Source organism: Physella acuta, unplaced genomic scaffold (assembly GCF_028476545.2).
Source record: "Physella acuta isolate Inbredline_101_S28 unplaced genomic scaffold, ASM2847654v3 ptg000875l, whole genome shotgun sequence".
NCBI lineage: Eukaryota > Metazoa > Mollusca > Gastropoda > Physidae > Physella > Physella acuta.
Window position 1 is genome coordinate 140001 of NW_026732392.1, and position 24693 is coordinate 164693.

The following is a 24693-nucleotide window of genomic DNA, read 5'->3' on the forward strand; positions in this document are numbered from 1 at the left end:
CCTAGGGGTAGACAGCAAAAGAGCATAACAAATATGCTAATGCATTTGTAACTGGGAACAGCTTGGAATGGTTCCTAGTCGTGCAAACAATATATATATATATATATATATATATATATATATATATATATATATATATATATATATATATATATATATATATATATATATATATATATATATATATATATATATATATATATATATATATATATATATATATATATATATATATATATATATATATATATATATATATATATATATATATATATATATATATTGGGCATTAATTTATTCTTAAGATGTTGTTCTTCAAAATTAAGTAAAATTTGATACTTAAGTAGATAATATAGCAAAGTGCTCATATTATTACCTCTGGTATTCGTGGCCCAATAGCACCCATTTGTGGTGCAGGTTCATCTCTCGAATACTGGTTGTTTATTACTGACGTGTTGTCCCTGTAACTCTGTACATAGGGTGTGGGCTGGGGTTGATTTTGTTGCACGTTGTTGGCCCTGGGGTCAATTGGGACTGTGGGTGGGGCGTAACTGTAGTTGTGAGCATCATAAGCCCTCTTGGGGTAGGCTGATATATTATTGTGCGAGTAAGCTTGTTGTTCTTTACTGGACTTGAAGTCGTCTGAATAATGAGGAGGGTTGTCAACATTGGATTCACGAGGTTCATAATCGTCCTCGTCATCGTAGTATTTATCGTGTTCTCCTCGCCCCTCCATGACGTAATGATCCCTTTGGCCAGTCAGCTGGTCAGCTGCTGTCGACTCATCATATTCATAATCGTAGTAATCCTGGCCATAGATATCTGTGTGTCCTGCTTGATTGGTGTAGCGTTCGTCCCTATCATGACCATACTCTCGCCTCTGATTGGCGAAGAAAAATGTTGACATCTTTTAGTTGTTAGTATTAAACATCCTCGTAAAATGGGCTTGAAAAGTCTATGTATTCATACTAAATTAATGTTTTAATGTAAGGCCTGACAAGGGGAGGGGGGGGGGGGTGTATAAAAACCCTAATGTAAATGCCTAATTCTATCCCAGGCTAATCATCAATCAGGCGTCACTGCAACCGTGGCTGAACCTACGGTGGTTAAAATCCTAACCTAAACCTAATTTTAAAAAAAAGATAATTCAGCGTATCAATTATATTTACTAATAAACCGGGAGTGATCTCCCCGAAACTTTCTCGAATATTCTAATATAACACTACGGGGGATGGCAACTCAGGACATAGACAATATTTTTAATCAATTTTTTAATTACTTAAACTTTTTATAATACAATAAAATCTCGTAGAAAAAAAAGAATTGCATACCAAGTGAACGCCAAATTAAATGTGCATAAAAGTGCGGGATATTATTAGTACTTTATAACTTCACATGCGTTTTTTTTTCGATAAATCGGAAATAGCGTAAATTACCACTTCCGGTCGACGGAAATAACTTAAAATTTGATAGAAGACAAAGAATTAGATCTTTTACTTACATGTGAAATTTAATTTATCTATCTGAAATAGTACCCAAGTTATAGGTTTTTGAAAAATTGAAAGTAGAAAAAGTTCCACTTCCTGTTATCGAAAATCGCTGGAAAATCCTGTTATCGAAATCTACGATTTTGATATAATACATATATATAAAGTTCATCAATCTAGCAGTAACGGTACTCAAGTTATTGTGTTTACACACACGAACACGCAGACAGACACACATACACACACAGACATACGGACAAGATTGCAAAACTATGTTTTTACGACTTAGGGAGGTGTAAAACGTCGAGATGTGCAAAAATCTAGATTTTTGTTTAGCATGATTACAAGATTTTCTCTATACTTCGTATATACGAGAAAGTAAAAAAATGAAAACATTAATATTAAAAAGAAATAATAAATACACTACAATTTAACTATAGTCAAAATAACCTCTACGCAAAACCATCAAACAAACAACGGAAACATTTCACACAGGCCTCGACATTCCCCCAGATTGTCCTTCCCTGTGCCATGGTATCACGTTCAAAAACTACATAAGCAAACAAACACTAAACAAACATCCTGCAAAGTAACTGGATGGAAAAAAAAGAGAAAAGAAAAAGAAAACATAATCAAATGCATGGACAATATATTATCACATCTATACACACTAGTTGTCCCGGCCAGGCCCTGTAATGGCCTCTGCGAAAAACCTATATGTTAGGGACCATGTTTTCTGTGTTTATTAAGCAGCATATACCCTGCTTTGACCGGGTTTAAAAAATAAATTACTTTCCTAATTAATCCTAACCACAACCAACCAAAAACAAAACATTAACACAAAAACTAACGCATACATAGCATAAATGCAAGCCCAAACACAGACTGAAAAAAAACCGGAAACATAATCACACACGTAAAGCAAACACAAAAGCAAAAACAAAAGCAAACGCACACATAAACGCAACGCAAAAAAACGAAAATATAAACACAAACGCAACACAAACATAAATATAAACAAAAACAAAAACGCCAACACAAACACAAACGCAAACGCAAACACAAAAGTAAACACAAACGCAAACTTTAACGCAAACAATAACGCAGAACATAAAAATAAACTTAAAAGGAAACTTAAAAGCATAGTGCTCAAAGTATAGCCCGGGGCGCTAAACCGCACCGTGCCCGGGCGCTGCGGAACCACCTGATTCAACTTGGTAAACGACAAAAATACCCCATCATATCCATAAGCTATCAAACAGTTCAAACCGAATGTTGGCGCAATAGGTGGATGCAATCAAATGCCTCTCAGAATCTATGAATTTGATGAAGAATTCCATTTCAGGGACTCAAATATTTGGTTACTACATGATCTGTTGGCCCTGAAGATTTTTCCTGGCACTGACAGGAGCTTTTTTTAATTGACTTATGCGTGTCGCAGGCACAATCCGATTTGCATTCAACAAGTCAACCAAGTAATTTGCATTGTGCTCAAAACAACTTTAAAAAGTCGATGTTTTGTTGAGATAAGATAATTATGTATAGTATTCTAACTACGTTATGTAAACAAAGTGTGTTGTCTACGTTATGTGCAAAGACATAGTGTTCATTATAATATAGACAGCTATAGTGTCCTGGCAATGTTCTGTATAAAGACAATAGCATGATGTGAACGTTGTTTAAACAGACGTAGTTGTGTTGTTTACGTTTTGTTGACAGTCATAGTGTTTTGTCTACGTTATGCATGATATAATGTGTTGCCTGCGTTATGTAAACAGACATAATGTGTTGTCTACGTTATGTAAACAGACATAATGTGATAACTACGTTATTTAAACAAACATAATATGTTTTTTACGTCATGTTGTCTACGTTATGTTAATAGTCTTAGTGGTCTGAATTAGCAGACATGGTATAGTTGCACAGTCACATATGTAAGTAAGTAGTTTCACGACTTCATCTGTGTAGAGAATGTTTAAAACCGTACAACCGATCCTAATGATAAAACATACATTTATAATTAGATTAAATAATGTATAATGGAACACGGAGTTGTAAAACTGAATGATCTGACAAAAATGTACACACCTTGTGGCCTTGGTCTGAGAGTTCAGGCTCAAAGTCATCCTCGTCAGCACTCAAAGAGATATTTTTGTCTCCGCCTCGGTCCATGGTCTAAAGGAATGGTTATAGAATAAAGATGTTAGGGTAGGGCAATGTTCTAAGGAAATGTTAATAGAATAGAGGAGTTTGTTTCTGTAGAAACAAATTCGAATAAAATTGTAATTGATTACAGACGTCGTTTTTGTGGGTAATAGAATAGAGAACAAATATGCATTTTAATTTGAAATTGTAAACATTCTTCTTTAGACCTCCACATCCATTGGGCAGATGAAGTATAGTTCATGCTTTTTGACCTCGAAATATGAAGAGATAATGTGATCGTTACTATAACCTAACTGAACTAAGAGCCCATCAAAGCCGAGCGGACTTATACCTGGATTCGAACTTGAGACTTTCGGGTTAGCAGTCTAACGCTCTATCGCTATGCCACGCCGTCCCACATTTTAATTGGCAAATGCAATAGATCAATTTTAATCAATTGATTACGAGCCCTTTGATAAGGTAATTATAATAATATTAATAATTGTTATAATAATAATAAAACAAATTATAATAATAATTATTATTATTTGTTATTATTATTATTTGTTATTATTATCATTTGTTGTTATTATTATTATTATTATTATTATTATTATTATTATTATTATTATTATTATTATTATTATTATTATTATTATTATTATTATTATTATTATTATTATTATTATTATTATTATTATTATTATTATTATTATTATTATTATTATTATTATTATTATTATGATGATGCTGATAATGATGATGATGATAATAATAATAATGACAGCAATAATAATAATAAACAACTTTCTTTATTTACGTTTTAAAGTTTGCTTTTGTGTGTAAACATACGGATATATGTATGAAATCTAATATTAACGGGTTTCCTGATAAAAAAAAATTGAGAATCCTTGTTCTAAATCAAGAACTTAACCGAACAGGATGTGATGTAACGAGCTTAGGAAGGGGATCATGTTTATAAAGTTATTATTAAAGGCTAACTTAGTCGGAAAACATTCTGGCTTTATGTTTTTTTCATCATGAACCATAGTTTTCTATCTTTTTTGAGAGCCGTCATTACTTTAACTAATAATCTTATCTTAATTTTTTTTTTACAAAGGTATTTCTTTTGCTTTTTTTTCTCAGTCATATGATCGGCGCCCCTTTTCTTCTTATTATTTTCTTTTACACAGTGAAATGAGGAAGTATTTTAATTATACAAAAAAAAACACGTGATTTTAATAAATCTTGACGTTTTAAACCTTCCTGGAGTTGGAATTTTATTGTTTTGAATTTTTGTAAATGTGCGTGTATATATATATATATATATATAATATCTGTGTGTGTGCGCGTGTGTGTTTGTGGTTGTGTTTGTGTGTAACTATAATAATTTGAGAACCGTCTCAATTGATAACATTTCTGTATTATAGTCTCTTTGTATTTTTCTCTTAACTTTTTTCTTAGGGTTTTTTAAAAAGTCGATAACTTGAGCATCGTTAAAGAGAAAATTCACATATAAGTAAATAAGACCAGTATTGTATGCGCAGATTTCTTTTAGCTTTTGAACGATTTTCGGTATAAGGAAGGGGTACTTTATTTCATCATAGATTGAGTACATTTTCAGTTAAGAATAGAAAATGACACGTATAAGTGTAAGGTCTTATACTTACAACGCCTTTAATCCAAAGATCGGAAAAGGTACTTAACTTTTTGCAGGTTTCTAAAATACCAATAACTTTAATATCATTTAGTAATGTGGACGTCATTTCATATATAATATTAGATTCTATCGTAGTATTTTTTTCATTTCTGGTAACCCGAAGTATTTTGCTGTATTTCCGATTTGTCAAAAACATTGAAAATTTGATAATTTATATCACATTCCCATAAAGCATAATTTTAAATTTTCTTTAGCCTCTATGCGTTTTATCAGAAAAAAAACGAACGGTATTACCGCAAACTTATATATATATATATACATATATATATATATATATATATATATATATATATATATATATATATATATATATATATATACATATATATATATATATATATATATATATATATATATATATATATATATATATATATATATATATATATATATATGGCCCCATTGCACTTTAAGTGCTATCACGATATCTATTAAGATTTAGATGAGCTCTCTTCCTTTTCCTTTTCTATTTAAATTGCTTGTCCAATATCACCGAAATTTCCTTAAAGGAAAGTATTTTATATAACATACTTAAAATCATGAACGGTAATTCTATGCATATACACGTTGTTATGCTCAGCTTTCCATTTCATTTTGGAACCAGGTATAACACATTTGAAAACACAGTTCAAATGTAATAGTCAAATATAATTTCTAACTTCTACAGGGAAACAAAGGTAACATTCAAACCAAAAACACTCCTACGCTCAGGTTTTCTATTCAACGCTCCTAAGTTCCGGTTACGCTCAACACACGCTGCTTACACACTACAGATCACACACTTCTTTCTCCGCTTGCATACCACTTACAATGGGAGGCCACTCTCACACACTTTATATAAACTTCTACACCACACACGTGTTCTTCTTAACCAATTACTGTATCACCAAAATGAGTAAGATAATCTTCAATCTCTGTTTTATTGTTTATCTTTATTTTCGATTCAACGGTTCTTGTCACAAAGTTTACCAACAGCTCACATGATTAAATAAAGCGGGTATCTTGGTAACCAATAAAAAAAAGTACCACCAAACCTGCAATGAAACAAATCCACAACCTACCTGGAAAATTGCTTGTACACGAATACACTGTCACCGTGTAACTTCGGCTAGGACTTGACTGCGCATGTCACCAAACTGATTCGTATGTAAATCGTCTTAGAAGCTAATCGACTTAACGCAATATTTATAATTGTATTTGCAAAACTTGAACAATGAAGAGAGATTGTAACCGGCTATGGTTGCTGAGTAATTGTAAAATATAATTAATGTGTACTTGTAAAATATTTGTGATGTGTACATTTAATATATAGTTGATTTGCAGAAGTAGATATTTTACACATGTAAAATATGGTTGATTTGCAGGAGTACACTGGTTGTTGCTGCGAAATGTATGTGATTTAGGAACACGGGTAAATTTGGATCCTTTTCACAGGTAAAATGTAGTTAAAGTTTACATGTGAATTTTATTGATATGTAGGTAAAGGTAAATTGGTTGAATTTATCATGTAAATTTGGATTGATATGAACAGGTACATTTGCAGGGAAATTTTATTTTTATTTTTTTAAGTTTTCAAACTGGATGTGCTTTAATTGTGGTTGATGTGTAAAATGGTTTTGATGTGTACAGGCAATTTTTGGGCAACGTTTACTCTATTTCCTTGTCGGACTTGAGTTTGCAGAGAAGCTGATATATCTTGCTATTTCTTTTAAATTTCTCCTTTGTAGATTCATCATAATGTTTCCTTTGTGGTCCTAGGGGAGCAAAGGGCTTCAGTTACACTTCTCCACCGGACTAGGTTGTGGGCAGCTCCCTTTATCTGTGCCCACGTGAGCCCAGCGGCCTTTGCCTCTACTTCTACCTTTCTTCTCCACGATGTATTTGTCCGACCCAGTTTCTTTTTCCTGAGGATTACCAAACTAAAAATTCGAATTTTACCAATCGTGTTGATTATCAATATTTACCGTTTTAAACAACATTTTAAACTTCACCACCTCGTTAACCAAAACCAATGCCGGAAGTTAATTCTAAATCTTAGTATATGTATATAACTACACCTACTTCAAAGTCAAATCCCGTATGATCGCAAAAATGTCATCCCAGCTATAATCAAATACTAAAATGGTAGTGATAAATTTAGCCAGAACTAATTATATGCCGATACGAGACCTTAAAAAAATAATGCAAAATAGATTGATCTAGGTTTGCAATTGAAAAAAAGAAGTCCAAAAAACTTGATCAAAGCGAAAACATTATTCATTGTATTTAAGTATGAATGTACACTTAAAAGTAAATTTAAATCTGTTTATAAAATACATTGAAATATACACCTAGGTTTTAAAAAAAACCCAACCCCAATTCGCTAAAATAATCCAGTTATAAACCAGATTTAACTACAAACATAAAATCTAAAGTAGAACTAAACATTAAAAATATAATTAAACCAAAATCACTACCATCCACTAAGAGCCACGCAAGGTGGAATAAAAAGTCAAAACATAAGAGCCCGTACAAAAAAAAAAAAAACATTTATGAACATACCATAAAATTGAAAAAAAAGTGTATCAACATTTATAAAATTTCTAAAATTGTGTCTGAAATGTATTTGCATTTTGTCCTTTAGTTCTCATAGCGTTCCTTGATTTGGAAAACTCAGTTACTTCCCTTTAAAGAACCATTAAATCGGGGGAAGAAAGAATTTACTTTTTATTACTTTGTTTTGCTGGGTAAGAAAAAAAAATAACATAATTAGCGGGGATTGATTAAGTGCAATGTCGTTGGTATTTTTAATACTGCCTTTCTTTTATTTACTCTATACACTGAACATACAGTTTACTAATTATTTTTTTAAATCAATAACATTTAATAAGCCAGGTCCTACAAATCCTATATGTTTATTTATTTCCATTTACGGATAAGCTTGGAGCATTATAATTTTGTTCACTAAATTAAATCAGACGCGTCCGCCGGCGCCCCTGCACCGTTCGATTTGGCGCCCTGGGCTATCATGTGAGCGCTATGCTGCATAATTTTGTTTTAAACAGTTCGATAGACTATGGATAAGACAGGTTATTATAGTCTTTAAGTGAATTAAATCCGGGCGTCTTCCGGCACCCCGACAGGGTGCAATTTGGCGCCCAGGGCCTTCCCGTGTACGCTATTGTACCTACGTTCGCGTAAGTGAGTTCAAAAGACTATGAATTATTTGGGTACTATAGTCGTGTACTAAGTTGAATCATGGTGCGATTTGGCGCTCCGGGCTAGACTGGACACTTTGAGTTTATCTTTGCGTTTGTGTTTTCTTTGTGCTTGAGTTTGGGTTTGCGTTTGTGGTTGTGTTTGCGTTTGGATTTGGGTTTGGGCTTGTTTTAGTTTGCTTTTTTTCTTTGCGTTTGTGTTTTCGTTTGCTTTTTTTCTTTGCGTTTGTGTTTTCTTTGTGTTTGTGATTGTGTTTGTGTTTGTTTTTGTGTTTTCGTTTGTGTTTGTTTTGTGTTAGTGTTATGTTTGCGTTTTTTGTGTGTGTGGTTGGTTGTGGTTAGGGTGGGCAATGCTGGATAAATGCTGATTACTAAACACACAAGTTATGGTCCTTTACAGATACGTTTTTCAGAGATGCCAGTGCAGGGCCTGGCCGGGACGGCTAGTATATATATATATATATATATATATATATATATATATATATATATATATATATATATATATGTTTTTATTTACAATAGAGTTTCATAACTAAAAACCATTTCGCGCCTATTGAACGTGATGACGCGATATTGAGTGTGGTGTGGTTGGATAGAAATGCCTACTAATTTGGTCAAAATTTTAGTTAATTCATAAAAAATTAATTAGGCATCCAATTAAGTCAATTTTAATTTCAGATTGCACTCTCTTCATGTCTTGACCCACGTACCAATTACGAACCGTATCTGTCAGTTAGAAGTGTCCGAATTTTCGCTCCGGCGTTTCGATCTAGACTGACGACAGACTGACGACAGAGGAAGTGAGTTAAATAAAAGCTTGTAAAAACGTTTTAATAACAAGCTTTGATGTACTAATGCAGGGGTCGGCAACCTGCGTCTCGCGAGCCGCATGCGGCTCTTTTGATATCAAGATGCGGCTCTCGAGCTCCTTGAACAAATACTATTAATGAAAAAAAAATATTTGAAATTAAAAAAAATGTTAGTGGCTCTTTAAAACCAGGGAAATTTTGAAAATTGTAACTTTTGGCTCTTCCGCTTCAAAAGGTTGCCGACCCCTGTACTAATGCACTAAAAAGAAGAAAATAAATTATAGACTACTATTTAAATAACTAGGAAGAAAAGCGTAAGTCACTGGGTCTCTTTCTAAACATTAGTAAAGGTATCCAATAGATACTAAAGTGACCCACTCTTTTCTTTCTAGTATATACGCGAAAGTAAAAAGCTAAACCGTAAAAATTGATTTGAAAAAGATTGATCAATTTTAAATTTAAATCGAACAACATTTCGTATGAAAAACGTAAAGTGAAACAATCATGTCTAAACATAAAAGTTCGAACCAAAAACAATCAGCATAGGGCCTACTTTCATAACACGCGGAACATTAACGTCTAAGGTCTTGACAATTCTAGCATACCGATTAAAATATCTAACGAAATAACTGTCAGGATCAGGATTGAACAATTCAATTTATTATGACAGATGCATGATTTCCGTCTTAAACTATATATATATATATATATATATATATATATATATATATATATATATATATATATATATATATATATATATATAATGTTGGCTAATAGGCCTACTCTGTTGTTTATACTAAAATAAAATAGTAACTTAGTTGCTCATTAATGAGATCACTCAGGATAAGACAAACTAAGATAGTTGTCATCTAGTCTTAAAGAAAACCTTAGTTGTATTTATGTATTAAATATTAAGTCGACATGTTCTAGTGATATCGTTTGTTACAGTGTTGATTGTAGTCGGCGTATTTTGGCAGAGTTGTTTTGGTTGTCATATTTTTCTTGATTTTTTTTGTAGTTAAATTTATGTTGGTGTTTATCATAACTAAATCGGGCGTTAATGTTCCCCCACCCCTAAATCACAAAGTGGCATCCTGGTCTCACACCGGTGGTTACCCGTGGTGTCAGCAGGTAATTTATGGGCTTTTGTCCACGTTTATTAACCAAGTCCCCAGGACTCCAATTGTGTAACGCCCACGGTGTGAATCCAATCAGCTGTGTGGTTGTCCAGACCCTAGCTTTCCCACGGCCATCGCTGGCCAGTCGGTAAGCGTTCAGGACGTAAACTGCCGGCCGTCACTGTAACAAACGTCGCACCAGCAATCACCCTGGCCGGATCCCAGGTTTCTCACTGACAAACATCACAGCTCTGGCTATACCGCGATGGTCAGTCCATAAGCATGCTTCCGTATTAAATATTAATGGCCTGCCCAGCACAATGGTGGCAGACCTAGCGCTGGTCACCCGTCTCCTAAATGTATGAGCTAAGGGCCAGGACCCCAAAATTCGGGTCGCTCCGACCCAAACACATGGTAGAGAGGTGGTGGTCACATCGCTCTAGGGAGATGAAAAGGGGTGAGCAAAACAAGCCTATAAAAGAGGAACGGTGGCTGTGGGAAGATAGCTGGGGCTAGATACTACGGTATAGGCCTTGGATGGTGGCAGCTTAAAGGCCGCGAAGGATGGCTTATTAGCCCAGCCGATGTCTTGTATCTGTAGCTGATGTTTGTACCTGTTGCCTGATGTTTGTACCAGTGGCCGAACGTCTTGTTCATGTGGACAGACGCTTTGTTCTTGTGGCCAGTTATGTGTACCTATGACCTGATGTTTTATTGCCATGGCCAGATGCCTTGTTTCTGTGGCCAGATGATTGTAGCAGTGGCCCAATGTTTTGTTTACGTGGCTGGAAATCTTCGTGCCGATTGTGTGTCGAACTAGATCGTTGTGAGTACTACTGAGTATTCATGAAAGGATTTAAACCGTGTTTGAATTAGTGGAATTAGAACAAGGGATGATGATATTTAATGTGTGATTCTGAGATTACTAATCAGTGCAAGTAGTGAAGGTAGAACCTGCGAAGATTACATTTACTTGTGTGAATTCTGATTTTTGTACATAGAGGTGTGCTACTCACACTTTTATATATTGTTCTTTATCAAAACAATGAATTAATGTTAGTAGCCAAGGTGAAAATCCCGCATTGAATGTAAGTTTGGTTATTCCCACGTTTTCTTTAACTTGCTTTCGCGTCTGTTTGGTTCTCCAATCAAATCTTGCGATCGATATTTCAGGCACTTCCCAGTTAGCTAGCGCGCTGAAATTTTCAGGGAAGCTTTGTTTCCGATGACCATAGAATATTCAATTGTTATTATTACTAAATTGATCCATGGAAACATTTTATTGAGCATTTTAGACCGCTATATATTGAGCATTTTAGACCGCTATATAATTGTAGTAAAAACGTGGGGAAAAGGGGACATAACCCAGTAACTGTAATTTGATGAAAACAAGGTTCGGTACTCTCCCTCTTTGCTTACTGAGTAGTGTTCACGCGGTGTTTGTGTACAAACAACCGTAACAAATGGTGGCCAGAATGGGGGAGACGATATGGTCGAGTGGTTGGGCACACGATTGCTATCCCACTCGACACGGGTTCAAATCTATGTGTTCTAGTCAGTAACGTATTCACACAACGTGTTTTTTACGAGTTGTCTTTTTACGAGTTGTCTTCGTTTACCCAAAAATAAGTGAAAAGATAAAATCGATAGCAAGATTTTAATGCAAACAAACAGACAAAGACTAAAAAGTAGAAAATAATAATCATTAAAAAAGTTTTAAAAAACCCACTTTTTCTGATTGAACTAAAAAGTAGAAAATAATTGATATACATCACAATAATGCAAGCGATCACTCTACTATAAGCGATCAAAAATGTGGGGCGCCGTGATTTTCTTACAGTTTCTAATACTGTTGACTCTCTACAAGGTCCCTAATAAAAGTCAATAGTATTATCTAATCAATAGTAATATAACTTTTACTTCGGCGCCCCACGTTTTTCATCGCTTATAGTAGAGTGATCGCTTGCATTATTGTGATGTATAGCAATTATTTTCTACTTTTTAGTTCAATCAGAAAACGTGGGTTTTTAAAAACTATTTTAATGATTATTATTTTTGTCTTTTGACTTGTATTAGAATGTTAAGTGATGTTCTTGAATATTAAAGACGGGCCATTTTTTATTTATATTGTTTTCTCTGCTTTCAAAAATGCAAAACTATGTAAGGTCTAATGAATGTAAATAAATGTAATGAAATGTGGGTTAACACATTTTATTTTTTGGTTTAATATTAATGTTGTTTAATGTGCAAAAATTGGTTTGCTCAGGTCTGGTAAAGCTCCTTATTCCAACGATGACGCACTGATGAGAGAATAAGATCTCCACCTCTCTAGATACAACCTCCACCTTATATATATATATATATATATATATATATATATATATATATATATATATATATATATATATATATATATATATATACATTATATATACATTAGTTATGTGTTTATTTATTTTGTTTTAATATGCTTATAATTTCTTATGCTAATAGTTAAAAAATTATCTGCGGCTTATTCTTATGTTATAAAATTAACTAAAAATTCAGATAGCGCTAAAACCTAATCAAATATAATGGGGAATTCTATTAAGTGTTTCTTATTTTTATTTATATGAACAAATTCATTGGTTGCAGCTTAGATTTCCAAATTGCAGACCATCCTTAGGTCAAAATATGAACATACACAATGCTATGTTTGTAAGCTGTAAAGTTTGTTTGGCTCCGAAGAGCCTGGTAATGTCGGACTCCCAAGTCCCCTACATAATAGCGTGGTGGAGGAGAGGTGCAAGACTGCCGGGAACCAAGAAGGGTGTGCTCTCGACCCTAACCAGATATCTTGACTTTAAGCTGCGGCCTTCACGTGGTTTCGGAAGAGTGCCACTAGTCGGACCAAACTCATGACCCCCCCCCCCCAGTGGGTGCGGAATGGCTAGTGGTAGCCAACAGCAGCTAGAGGTTTTTTATCTGGCCGAGTAGAGCTGCTGTATGCGCTAGGCTCAAAGAATGGCCGAACGCCCCCCACGATCAAGCCGGGTACCAGGCGGTAGGACGACGTCCCGCGTCTGGTGGGTGGGGAAGGAAAGCCCGGTGAGAGCCGACGTAAGTAGCGACCGATTTGTGGGAAACTCTTTAAAGGTCGGAGTTTGCTACACTGAAGCCTTCCTGGCTAATGGAAGTCAACCTTCTGAGCCGGTTTCCGTATAAGGAAGGAAGGAAGTGTGTTTGGCTGTAGGCCAATTTCATAATGGTAACAACCGCTACCACGATACCATTATTTAATAGTTTTGTGTATTTTAAACTAAACACAGCTATTTAGTGTTAATCTCCCTCCTAGCAGGTCTGAGTTATGTTAATGTTTTTAAACAAGAGATAAATGATTTAAAATATTTAATAAAAAATACATCAGAAAACGTAAATATTCAAATATGCATTACAAAATAAAAGGTAAATATTAAACGTATCATTAGAAAAATATAAAGCTTTTCAGAATGCTTAAGCGTACTGACATTTATAAAATTAGATATTTTCTTCTATTCGTATGCTTTACCTAGTAGATTATTATATTTCAGTATACAAACATTGTTCAACATAAAAAGCTCCTACCTAAGAGAATCACAAACAAACACTCAGAATTTATGTTGTAGGATAAAAGTAACGATCCCTCATTAGACTCAGAGGCGTAGCCACCCTTCCCGGCGCCTGGGGACAAACTTTCGATTTGCACCCCCACCCCTCAATCTTTCAACTTGCACCCCCCCCCCTACTCAAACTTTCATTTTGATTTTCCAACCCAAGTATGCCCCCCCCTCGCTACGCCTCTGATAAGACTAACGACATATGTGGCAGATGAAATAGAGTCCCTTTCTTTCTTAATTTCGGCATTAAATGGGATAATGTGTCCAACACTATGCTCCCCCTTAATTTTCCCCAGCACTGAATAAAAAAAACGAATCTCAGACAAGAAACAAGTCAACCGTGAATACCAGGTCATTGTCATTAGCTAACTGATCAAGCTATTGTAAGTATTTAATCTAGTAATCTCTTGTTTAAATTATTGCATTTTGTATTTTTTAAATTAAATTTTAGTAAGTAACAAAATTTCTATGTGTTTAAACAAAGAGATATTTTTGATTTGTCACCGGAGAACTTTGCGCGAAATATAGTAGCTGACATAATATACACTTGTATGGAAAAGCTCATAGAACTGCTAAGGAAGAATGTATGAAATTTATATCTACATCTACATCTACATCTACATCTACATCTACATCTACATTTAAATCTACATCTACATCTACATCTACATCTACATTTAAATCTACATCTACATCTACATCTACATCTACATCTACATCTACATCTACATCTACATCTACATCTACATCTACATCTACATCTACATCTACATCTACATCTACATCTACATCTACATCTACATCTACATCTACATCTACATCTACATCTACATCTACATCTACATCTACATCTACATCTACATCTACATCTACATCTACATCTACATCTACATCTACATCTACATCTACATCTACATCTACATCTACATCTACATCTACATCTACATCTACATCTACATCTACATCTACATCTACATCTACATCTACATCTACATCTACATCTACATCTACATCTACATCTACATCTACATCTACATCTACATCTACATCTACATCTACATCTACATCTACATCTACATCTACATCTACATCTACATCTACATCTACATCTACATCTACATCTACATCTACATCTACATCTACATCTACATCTGCATCTGCATCTGCATCTGCATCTGCATCTGCATCTGCATCTGCATCTGCATCTGCATCTACATCTACATCTACATCTACATCTACATCTACATCTACATCTACATCTACATCTACATCTACATCTACATCTACATCTACATCTACATCTACATCTACATCTACATCTACATCTACATCTACATCTACATCTACATCTACATCTACATCTACATCTACATCTACATCTACATCTACATCTACATCTACATCTACATCTACATCTACATCTACATCTACATCTACATCTACATCTACATCTACATCTACATCTACATCTACATCTACATCTACATCTACATCTACATCTACATCTACATCTACATCTACATCTACATCTACATCTAAATATACATCTACGTCTGCGTCTGCGTCTGCGTCTGGGTCTGCGTCTGCGTCTGCGTCTGCGTCTGCATCTGCGTCTGCGTCTGCATCTGTATCTGTATCTGTATCTGTATCTGTATCTGTATCTGTATCTGTATCTGTATCTGTATCTGTATCTGTATCTGTATCTGTATCTGTATCTGTATCTGTATCTGTATCTGTATCTGTATCTGTATCTGTATCTGTATCTGTATCTGTATCTGTATCTGTATCTGTATCTGTATCTGTATCTGTATCTGTATCTGTATCTGTATCTGTATCTGTATCTGTATCTGTATCTGTATCTGTATCTGTATCTGTATCTGTATCTGTATCTGTATCTGTATCTGTATCTGTATCTGTATCTGTATCTGTATCTGTATCTGTATCTGTATCTGTATCTGTATCTGTATCTGTATCTGTATCTGTATCTGTATCTGTATCTGTATCTGTATCTGTATCTGTATCTGTATCTGTATCTGTATCTGTATCTGTATCTGTGTCTGTGTCTGTGTCTGTATCTGTATCTGTATCAGTGTGTGGGTATATATATATATATATATATATATATATATATATATACATAATGATTTATATACAACAAACATACAACAATTGTAGCTCGGTCAAAGAGCACTGGTCGACAATATCAAGCCAACGCTTTCTTACGGCTTTAAGTATTTCCTTGTTAATTGTTCTGCTGACTTTGGAGCCGAGCGAAGAAGCTATAGACGTTGTATGTCCAGATGAGGATGCCAGAAAATACGCCCATGACATTCAGGGTTTCTGCCTTCTTCGCGACCTTCTTGGCCTCCGAGTATTTTCTTCGGATTTTTAGGTTGTCAGCCTGCGGAGAAGAGTAACACAGTGATCGGCTATAAATTTACGAGGTAAAAGTTGTTATTAGGATACATTATATTGTGATTGGGCATTTTTGAGAGTGGTAGAGGTGTATTATCTGATTACTAGTGTACCCGTCGCGCGTTGCTGCGTGCCTATAAAAAAACTATCAAATTAAAAGAAAAACAAACAAGATGGCACTTTGCCGGAAACCATAAGCTGATTTATTGTCCTAAATAATTCTGTTAAAAACCGGTTTTAACAAATCTAGTTTTAGTCATTTTTGCCGACCAAATTTTTATTATTCGCCTGCTTAATAATATCTGCATAATCTCGAAATGGAAAGTCTATCAATATTAAAAAATTTAAAAATATTTTAGGAACATAGTATTTGCCTATTTTCTGTGAACAGAACAATTACCTGTTGTGTTGCAAAAAGCTAAATTAACCAGAAAGTGATATTTTAACGCCAAGGCTAGACAAAGGTACATAAAATAGTCTAAGTAAAGACAAGCAGTCAGACACCAATGGGATCCTAACCTACCATTCCACGCGCCGCCCAAGCATTAATTCAGACATGTAACCGCTTCTGCCAATCAGCCCTACAAAAATAGCGCTTTCATGGCAGACCACCATCATAGATTGTGCAGGGTAGACGCGGGTTGGCTTTGTTCCATGACCCTTGCAAAAAGCATTACCTCTCCGGTTGATTATTTAAATGTGCGTTGTTATCATTGAATATGTTTTTATTTCTTTTAGTTTCTTCAAATAAATTTAAACTTACACATTCAACGTAAGGAACACATTTGTCTAAACAAAAATACGTCTATTTGATGTCTACATGGTGGCTGAATATTCTGATCTCATAGCCTCGGAATCATTGTTACAAACTTACAGAGTTCAAGAAAAACGTTCGAACGTTGGCTCTGATATATAAGGATGTTTATGACTATAAGTGAAACAATATTAAAATCACTTACAGAAAATGTATACACCAGTCCAGCTATACCTAGTGGTAGACAGCAGAAGAGCATAACAAGTATGCTAATGCATTTGTAACTAGGAACATCTTGGAATGGCTCCTAGTCATACAAAAACATATATATATATATATATATATATATATATATATATATATATATATATATATATATATATATATATATATATATATATAAATTTATTCTTATGGTGTTGTGCTTCAAAATTACGTAAAATGTTGTACTTACGTAGATAATATAGCAAAGTGCTCAAATTATTACCTCTGTCATTCGTGGCCCAATCGCACCCATTTGTGGTGCAGGTGCATCTCTCGAATTCGGGGTGTTCACCACTGATGTGTTATCCCTGTAATTCTGTACATAAGGTGTGGGCTGGGGTTTATTTTGTTCCACGTTGTTGGTCCTAGGGTCACTTGGGACTATGGATGGGGATGTGGGTGTGGCGCATGTGTATTTGTGAGCATCATAAGCCCTCTTGGGGTAGGCTGATCTTTTATTGTGCGAGTAAGCTTGTTGTTCATTTCGGGCCGGGGTGTCGTCTGAATAATGATGTGGGTTGTCTACACTGGATTCAAGAGGTTCACAATCGTCGTCATCGTAGTATTTATCATTGTCTCCTATCCCCTTCATGGTGTAATGATCCCTTTGGTCAGTCAGTTGGTCAGCTGCTGTCGACTCATCATATTCATAATCGTAGTAATCCTGGCCATAGCTCTCTGTGTGTCCTGCTTGATTGGTGGATCGTTCTTCCCAATTATGACCAGACTCTCGCCTCTAATTGACGGAGGAAAACAATGTCGTTTTAGATATTTTAGTTATTAGTATTAAATAATCTCGTAAAATAGGCTTGAAAATTCTAGGTAATCATACTAAAGACAATTTTTTAATGTAAGGCCTGACAAGTGGTGTGTATAAAACCCTAATGTAAATGCCTAACTCTACCCCAGGCTAATCATCTAAGCTGAACATACAGTGGTCAAAATCCTAACATTAACCTAGATACAAAAAGATATAAGCAAAACCATAAAAAAACCTACAGAAATGCAAGCAATTCACAAAGGCCTCGACATTCCCTTAGATTGTACTTCCCTGTTCAAAACTACATATCCAACAAAGCAAACAAATCCATTCAAGCAAACACTAAACAAATTTTACAAAAACCAATCAAACACCCAGCCAAGTTACTGGATGAAAGAAAAAGAAGAAAAAAGAAAACATTAATAAAATGCCTGGAAAATATATTCACACATGTATATACAAATGGTTAAGAATAAAAATGTAATAGTAATACTAATCACTACTAAGGAAATCTAGATAAGGCTTCGACTAAATTACTAATCCCTACTTCGAACACTAAAATACTAAAATCTATTATTATAACTAATCTAATGCCAGTCTTACCAAGAACACACATGGTACCCAACGGGATTAAATATAGTTATAAGTAGTAACCTCAGTATAAACAGATTTTCGAAGCGAATTAAAAGTAACGTGTAACAAAATCATGGTAGAACAAACAAACTGTACAAGGAATAGCCTGAACCCATGGGAGGCGTAGCGACCAATTCCGGCTCCCGGAAAAATTATCAATTATGTGACCCCTCCCATTTAAATTATATTCACTCATGTACAAGAAAAAGCGCCCCCACCCAGTTGAAAAGGTTGGTGGCGCTTTTTACTAGTCACTAATTTTTGCCTTGGTATCCGATTTGATTGTATACAATGCAATAGTTCAGCTTAAAATGAGTTTTTAATCATTCTTTTCTACCGCGTTTGGCGCCCTCTTAGATTCGGCATTATATACCAGCTCGGCCGAAAGTACCGTAGCCACTGTCCACTTTAGCGTTCGCACACAGATTTGCACACAATAAAATAATAATAAAACAATTAAACCATTCACCCGCTCGCATAGAAAATATGGCAAGGGTTAAAATTATAGTTTCATTTTAAAAACTTCAAGCTGTTTGGGAACCGTCGATTACACTCATTTTCATATTTTTGTATTGAATATAAGCAGTTGAAAAGCAGTATAGAATTATTTTATCATTTAAAAAATATTTTTAAAAAACGCCCTCAATCTCTTCTTGAAGTCATCTTGAATAAACAATGAAAGTCACAACAAATGTTTCGCATGATAAAATACACAATAGTGGTCAATGGTGTATAGCCTAGTATTGTATTTATATTTAATAATATAATATCCCCTTTTATCACAACAACCTGACTACACTAATCCAAAATAAATTTAAAAGTTGATAAACTACTATTATAGTACTAGTAGTTATTTGTTTTAATATTTCTAGCCTTAATAGAACCGGAAGTCATTTTGTAAATCCTTTTTTTATTCTCTGCTGCAGTGAGGATGATTTCCAGATCTTAGCAAGCCTGTTGAAAGCCTGTGCTGCCATTGCTATTTTGGTGGTTATTTCCTGCTCGTTGCAGCCATTTGCTGAGATATAGCTGCCGAGGTAGTTAAAGTCTTAGACCTGTTCAAGCTCTGCTCCATTAGCAAAGGTCTTCAGATCACTTTTAGTTTTAACTTTCATTGTCTTGTTTTTTTTCCTGAGTTTAACTTAAGCCCAAGACTTTTAGCAATTTGCTCTATTTTTTTTTTTGGATGTCCTTTGGGCATGTGAGAGTAGAAGTAGAACCAAGTTATTATCAAAGTCAGTCGACCAAGTGATTGGTAAGTTCCCAAACAATTCCTCTTGGATTCTCCTCAGTGGCTCTTCTCATATCCAGTCTATTACCACCAAAAAGATGACAGGAGAGATGACACAGCCCTGTCTGACACCAGTTATTACCTTAAACCATTCACTTTGCTGATTTTCATGTCGCACACAGCATTGGTTGTCATAGTACGTCTTTGAGAATGTTTGTGACTTTTCCTAGAAAGTCATATAGCTCTAGTATCTTCCATAGTGATGGATGGTGGATGCTATCAAATGCCTTCTCAGAATCTATGTAGTTGATGAAGAGTTCCATTCTAGGGACTGTTCCACCATAGTGCGCACGACAAATATTTGGTTATTACATGACCTGTTGGCCTCATAAGCCAGCTTGTTCTTCACGAAGGATCACATCAATTGATTTCCTCATTCTTTGTAATAAGACTCTGCAGAAGACTTTTGCTGGCACTGACAGGAGCTTTTTTAAATTGACATATGCATGTCCCAGACATGATCCGGTGTAAAACGTTCAGAGTACTCGCACTGCATTCAACAAGTTAACCAAGTAGATTACATTGTGCTTTAAAAAGTCGATGTTTTGTTGAGAAAAGACAAATATGGATAGCATTCTGACTAAGGTATGTAAAAAAAAGTGTGTTGTCTACGTTATATGCACAGTCATAGTGTTCTGGCAATATTCTGTAAAAGACAATAGCATGACGTGAACGTTGTAGAAACAGACATTGTGGTGTTGTTTACGTTTTATTGACAGTCATTGTGTTTTGTCTGCGTTATGCAAACAGACATAATGTGTTATCTACGTTATGCTAACAGACATAGTGGTCTGTAAACGATGTATAAACAGACATGGTATAGTTCCACAGTCATGTATGTAAGTAAGTAGTTTCACGACCTGAGCTGTGTAGAGAAGGTTTAAAACCACAATGATGATAAAACATATATTTAAAATTAGATTAAATAATGTATAATGGAACACGAAGTTGTAAAACTGAATGATCTGACAAAAATGTACACACCTTGTGGCCTTGGTCTGAAAGTTCAGGCTCATAGTCATCCTCGTCAGCACTCAAAGAGATATTTTTGTCTCCGCCTTGGTCCATGGTCTAAAGGAATGGTTATAGAATAAAGATGTTAGGGTAGGGCAATGTTCTGAGGAAATGTTTATAGAATAGAGGAGTTTGTTTCTGTAAAGCCATTTCGAATGAAATAGGATAGATTATGGACGTCTTTTTTGTAGGTAATAGAATAGAGACCAAATATCATGCATTTTAATTTGACATTTTAAATATTCTTCTTTAGACCTCTACATTCATTGGGCAGATGAAGTATAGTTCATGCTTTTTGACCTCGAAATATGAAGAGATAATGTGATCGATACTATAACCTAACTAAACTAAGAGCCCATCAAAGCCGAGCGGACTTATACCTGTATTCGTACTTGAAACTTTCGGGTTAGCAGTCTAGCGCTCTATCGCTATGCCACGCCGTCCCATATTTTAATTGGCAAATGCAATAGATCAATTTTAATCAATTGATTGCAAGCCCTACGCAAAGGTAATAATAATAATATTAATAATAATAACAAACAATAATAATAATTAAAATAATAATAATAATAATAATAATAATAATTATATATATATATATATATATATATATATATATATATATATATATATATATATATATATATTACGGTCAAAGCCCGAAGTGCGGCCAAAGCGCCCATTGGCCGGCTCTCTTGGCTAAAGCCCGAAGAACTTAGCATCACTAAGATCGTATTTCGTACATTGGTCGGACAATGCGCGCACTGGCCGGGACGTACTGGCCAAAGTCCGAAGCACTAAAACTTGACAGCTTTTTCTGTACATTGGCCGGCCAAAGCGCGCACTGGCCGGGATATCCTGGCCAATGTTCTATCTAGACTAAGTTGTGATCGCGTTTTCATTATTGTGCGTGCGGTTTCATTGTGAGTAACGTATTGTTTAACTCTTGTTTGTATAGCATTCTATATGCAAGGCAACATGGATCAAAAGGGCCGTCAGACCATGAGACAGACATAGCAGATGGCTGTCAAAAGAAAAAAATGTAAATCCATGTTAGTTTCCATATATGGGCTACAACTGTATGTGACAGCCTCCTCCATGATGACAATCATCAAATATCAAAATCAAAGACAGTCGGCGTCACCGACCACATGCAACAAGACGGAACGTTTAAAAGACTTTGTTGCGTTCCTTGTAAGTTGAACAATAGTGTGCAAGCAACTTGAGATAGCGTGGGCGTCAGAAACCATTTTTCCCCAACAAAAGGGGAATACCAAATTAAAAAATGGAGGTTGCCATAAATGCAACGACATCCTCAGCTAACACATCTGCTGCCGTGGCGGAACGTCCAGACCAGCTGCGTGACAATAATTTGGCCAACAGATTCTGTATTGTTTGTGAAAAACATTGTAGTGCAGCTCATTCTTGTGGATCCTGTGGCCACGATGTCCATGCTATGTGTGGAATACCCAATTAAGCAGACGGAGGGTACGGAGGAAATATTACCTGCAGATTATGTCACAACAAACAAGACATCATGGAACACAGGTCAGCAGCTCATACTAGCTTGCAAACTCAAGGTGCTAAGATGCTTAAAACATCAAATACAAAATTTAAAGATGCTGAAGTGGGTGACAATGTACGCATCCGTGTTCCAGATGTTGACAGAGGTCGCGGTGATCCCGAAGCGTGATCAGTGTTTCTTCCAGAATTTATTCTCGGGGGGGGGGGGCACTTGAAATTTTCGGGGGGCATCCGTGTTCCAGATGTTGACAGAGGTCGCGGTGATCCCGAAGCGTGATCAGTGTTTCTTCCAGACTTTATTCTCCGGGGGGGGGGCACTTGAAATTTTCGGGAGGGGGGCGGTAGACTTTCTTCGGGGGGGGGGGGGGGGCGGACACTGTTAAAAGTATATATTTTATATATAAATTATATAAATTCCATTTCGTTCGGGGGTGCGGTAAAAAAATTTTGGAGGGGGGGGGGGGGGGGGCTTTGCCACCCCCCCCCCCCCCCGAAGAGATGCCTGGAAAAACTCTGAGCGTGATTGCAGTTGTCATGAGCGGCGAGAGCGGTTTTTACAAATTAGGAACGGAACATGGTGTTCTAAAACAACTGTGTGTTAGATGTGAGTTTTCAATTCTTCACGAAAAACTGCTCTTATTGCCGTTAGTTGGCACTGAGGAAAAATCACTACGAACCATCGCATCTTCACAATCATTGACTGGTTGCAATTGCACAACGTTGTTAAGCTCAGCTTTCCATTTCATTTAGGAACCAGGTATAACACATTTGAAAACACAGTTCAAATGTAATAGTCAAATATAATTTCTAACTTCTACAGGAAAACACAGGTAACATTCAAACCAAAAACACTCCTACGCTCAGGTTTTCTATTCAACGCTCTTAAGTTCCGGTTACGCTCAACACACACCGCTTACACACTACAGTTGACACACTTTTTCTCCGCTTGCACACCAATTACAACGGGAGGCCACTCTCACACACACTTTATATAAACTTCTACACCACACACGTGTTCTTCTTAACCAATTACTGTATCACCGAAATGAGTAAGATAATCTTCAAACTCTGTTTTATTCTTTTATCTTTATTTTCTATTCAACAGTTTTTGTCACAAACTTTACCAACAGCTCACATGATTTAATAAAGCGGGTATCATGGTAACCAATAAAAAGAAAAGTACCACCAAATCTGCAATGAAACAAATCCACAACCTACCTGAAAAATTGCTTGTACACGAATACACTGTCACGGTGTATCTTGGGGTAGGACTTGACTGCGCATGTCACCAAACTGATTCGTGTGTAAATCGTCTTAGAAGCTAATCGACTTAACGCAATATTTATAACGAGCCGACCCGCAGCGTATCATACGCCGCTATTTAGTTGTTTTATTTTCTACTTTTCAGTACTTCATAATGTGTGAATTCGACAGTACCAATGCTGCCATTGAAAATATTTGCTTTAAAACACTACCCCCCCTTTCCCCTTTCCCCTAACCCCGACCCTACACCCCCCCCCCCCCCCGTGAAAGCAGCCTCCTCTTAGTTATTTCTTAGTTACCTCCTGTAAGTTTAAAATCGAACTAAATTATCTGCCCCTAATAGAAACCCGGCTCTACGGCTCTACGATTTGTAAACATTTAGCTTTGTAAACATTTAGCGTGACCACAGCTCACCAGACAATGTGGGGGTGGGGTGGGGGTGGTAGTGATAGTGATAGAGAGAAAGAGAGTGGACTGCAAGGAGGCGCTTGCAGCTTGTTTTCTAACGGCTCCCAGAAGAGAATTATATATATACGAGCCGGCCCGCGGCATAACATACGCCGCTATTTAGTTGTTTCTAATTTTCAATAATTCATAATTTGTGAATTCGACAGTACCAACGCTGACACTGAAAATATTTCTTTAAAACACTATAAGT

The 24693-nt window shown here is 35.6% G+C and overlaps 1 protein-coding gene across 3 annotated transcripts in view; it reads right to left on the reverse strand.

Moving 5' to 3' along the window:
* Positions 1-24062, reverse strand: part of LOC131952507 (uncharacterized) — a 25157-nt gene extending 1095 nt beyond the window's left edge. Inside the window, exons 1-6 of one of the 3 annotated variants that reach the window (XM_059315197.1) lie at positions 23991-24062; positions 21219-21305; positions 17774-18286; positions 17492-17593; positions 16341-16518; positions 16116-16198 (exon numbers count right to left, since the gene is read on the reverse strand). In XM_059315197.1, coding sequence (XP_059171180.1) covers positions 16360-16518; positions 17492-17593; positions 17774-18286; positions 21219-21302 — 858 coding nt within the window. In that variant the 5' untranslated portion in view covers positions 21303-21305; positions 23991-24062 and the 3' untranslated portion in view covers positions 16116-16198; positions 16341-16359. Of the gene's footprint in view, positions 2-16115; positions 16199-16340; positions 16519-17491; positions 17594-17773; positions 18287-21218; positions 21306-23449; positions 23557-23990 lie in introns of those variants that run through there. The other 2 variants (XM_059315196.1, XM_059315198.1) reach the window with 2 other exon arrangements.
* Between the last annotated feature and the right edge of the window lie 631 nt (positions 24063-24693).